The sequence below is a fragment of the Rhincodon typus genome, chromosome 8 (genome assembly GCF_021869965.1).
Source record: "Rhincodon typus isolate 14 chromosome 8, sRhiTyp1.1, whole genome shotgun sequence".
Lineage (NCBI taxonomy): Eukaryota > Metazoa > Chordata > Chondrichthyes > Orectolobiformes > Rhincodontidae > Rhincodon > Rhincodon typus.
In genome coordinates, this window is record NC_063339.1 from 47,552,869 (window position 1) to 47,556,086 (window position 3,218).

Below are 3,218 nucleotides of genomic sequence, written 5' to 3' on the forward strand. Positions count from 1 at the left end.
AATTGCAATTTTCAAGCATTACATATATTCCATTATCAGTTGTTCTGAAATGCAATCTTGTTGCACTTAGCATTTCAGAACATTTGCTAAGTGTCCTGAAATTACATCTTATTGTTTCCAAGAGTTCCCATTAGTGCTTCCAACTATTTTGTTAGGAACTGATTTTTTTTACTTTCTAATTGTTAAATTTAGGATTATACCATCTCAAATCCAAATTACAATTTATTTTAATATAACTATATCATATATTGGTTTTCATTCAGAAACTGTTTGCTACAAATTTCTGCAAATTTAAAGCCCCTCAGTTTATAAACATATCTGTCTTGAATAATTTTGAATTTTGTCTAAAGGCTTGTATTTGCAGTCTCTGATTTGGGTGCAGTGGGCTCAGACACAGTGTCTAGTTGTCCATCTCTGCAGAAGAGCACAGCTGGGTTTTTACAGGCCCACATTGCAACATCTCCATTTGCAGGGCTGGAGGAAGACATCCTGCTGCCAGAGCCTTGTCGACTGATGTACTGATCCCTTATTCTGTCCACCCTACTCCTGGCCTCATGGCTCTGACTGGACAGGTATGCTGCTATGTTTCTAGTCCTGTAGCCATCTTCTCTGTTCCTGCCCAAAAGAATGGAGATATTGGGGTTCCTGGTAGCATAGATGAGTGGATTCAGAGCTCCATTGGCCCATGCTAGCAAAATGGCTACGGTGTCCATGATGGGGGTGAAATGGAAATTGCCTGTGGCAGTGATGATGCCCATGATACAATAGGGGCCCCAGCAGCAGATGATGAAAACAATCATGATCAACACAGTTGTAGATGTCCTCATCTCACTGTAGAAGCGCAGTAGGTGGGCATAGGTGGTGACTGGGCGGACCCGGATCTCGGACAGCCTGACCGTCTTACAGATGTTGTAGTGGCAGAAACACATCAGAGAGAAGGGCAGAAGGTAGCAGACAACAATCAGGGTGATGCTGTAACTGGTGCCCATCCGGGAGCTGCCCGAGTGGAAGATGTACATGCAGTGGTAGAACCCCTTCTTGTGGACAACCAGTGGACCATTGGCTTGTGCCATGAGATACCAGGGAAAAGAGAAAAGGACTGCAATCAACCAGACGGCAACCAGTAGCTGGGTGGCCCTACGTCGCCCAATCTTCTCCTGGGGTTGCCTGACGATGGCATAGTAACGATCGAAGGAGATGAGCGTCATGGTGAGGGTGGAGATTATCCCAAAGCAAGAGTTGAAGAAGCCATTGGCAATGCAGAACCGGTCACCAAAGATCCAGACCCCCTCCTGCGTGAAGAGCATCATGAAGGAGAAAGGAACACAGAGCAGAGCGGTGAGAAGGTCGGACAGAGATAGTGACATGATGAAGGCATTGGTCACTGTCCTGAGCTGCCGGTGTTTGATGATCATCACTATGACCGCTGAATTGCCCAGACAGGAGAGCAGGAAGATAAGCAGGAGGATGAGAGCTTTGGAAGCCATGGCCATGCCGGGGAGCAGAGAGTTAGTGTCAGCCTGATTGCTGGGTCGATCCTGCAAAGAGACCCTGGTTCGGTTGCCAATGATGGTGGTCACGTTGATGGTGGTGTCTGAGCTGTTGGTCTCTGTGAGACTGTTGAACAGGGGAAGCTTGGTTGAAAGATCCATTGGACTGAACAACACCTCCGGGAAATGGATAATTCATCACTGGCCCTGCCTTAACTGTAATACACAGAGGTCAAACAAATTGGCTCCGTTGGCAGATGGACATCTAGTTCTAGCTCAGCTTTTACAGACTTGAGCAGTGAAATGTTCTTGCCAGTATCCCCATGGTGTGCAGAATTTCTGTGCATACCTTCCCACTGCTGTGTCAGTACCTCATTAATGCCAGAGGCAAACCCCTACTATTTAGAGTATTGCCATTTTATTAAGCACTCTGGTAATCAGAATAACACCAGCGCTGTGGGTTCGCATCCTGTTCTGACATGAGGTAGACTTGGGACCTGCCTCCTCATCCAGCCCAAGGGGGAGGCAATGAAAAACCACCAGTGACAGAAACTGCCAAGAAAACAGTTCAGGATGAAGCATCAGCAGATCCTGATGAGCCAAGGACCTGTCTTTGAGTAGAGCACACGTGAATGAATGAAGCATGATACAAAATAACAAGGCAACTTACATAAGTAGCTGGAGGTCCACGAACCTTCAGCCTAATCCCCTGCCCAGAGACAAATATAAAAAAAGTCACATGACCGGAGAATCACATGACCATGGCCATGACGCAGATAACACCCACCTACAATGAAATTGCAAACTGTACCAGGATGCTCCTGATGATCATTTGCTTTTTCTTCCCCCTTTCTGTTACAGATTTTTGTGGTGATCGGCGAGCCCTCTCTGCTATCGTTAACGCACTGAAATGTTTGACCATTGCGCACTTTGTCATGGGGAGGGAAGGCTGGTGTGAATGTGAAGGTTTAATCCGTCTCCCCACGTACAGAGCAGGAGGGGAGGGGACGGTGTTACAGGCTGCACAGTTGGAATCACAGAAACACCGGCTTTGTCTCAAACATTAGGCACTGATCCACGTTTTCTATCAACAGGCAAGTCAGCAAGGGTGACTAGCAATGGCTCAGTAACAGTGTAAGCACTGAACCCCACTGTTACAATGGGGTGTTAACAATCTGCGATTCCTTCCTGGTGCTGCACTGCCGCAGAGAGCGCTTCTGATGTGACAGCAGTCCAACTCTCTCACGTCTGCTATTCTTTGCGTGTGTTCACAGCAGAACCCTTGTCTTACTCCAGGAAGATGGTGAGCGTTTTAGGGGAATTCAATGACATTCACGATGTACAGCACCGTTTGCTGATTTTATGGTAAACTGAGTCGGTGTCTTTTAAAAAAAAAAGTGATCGAGGTTCCTGAAACTGCAAGATAAGGGGCAAGCTTCGACCTTGCACATTAGCAGACAAATAAAGACCGGAAACGTTAATCATGAAAAGATGTGTCTCTTTGTTTAGTGAAACTGAGAGGAACGCGTAAGTTCCACACTAGGCGCATCCCCGTAGTTTAAAATCTATTCCAAATGATTACAGACCTAAATAACGGTTAGAGGAAATACGCCAAACCTGTTCAATGCTGTGGATTGCCAGAACTATTCACAATCTTCGAATTCTTCAGTCGTACATCTTTGTGGATGAAATACTGCATTTTTGGTTTTGTTTGGAATTAACCATTTG

General features: G+C 46.0%; 1 protein-coding gene across 1 annotated transcript; it reads right to left on the bottom strand.

Moving 5' to 3' along the window:
* Positions 1-257: 257 nt before the first annotated feature.
* On the bottom strand, positions 258-2,102 carry LOC109931775 (G-protein coupled receptor 135). The gene has a single exon (XM_020531039.2). The coding sequence runs from the start codon at positions 1,650-1,652 to the stop codon at positions 345-347; it is 1,308 nt and encodes a 435-aa protein (XP_020386628.2). The 5' UTR covers positions 1,653-2,102; the 3' UTR covers positions 258-344.
* Between the last annotated feature and the right edge of the window lie 1,116 nt (positions 2,103-3,218).

Coding starts and splice junctions, on each gene's coding strand:
- LOC109931775 (XM_020531039.2), bottom strand. CDS start 1,652: ATGGATCTTTCAACCAAGCTTCCCCTGTTCAACAGTCTCACAGAGACC.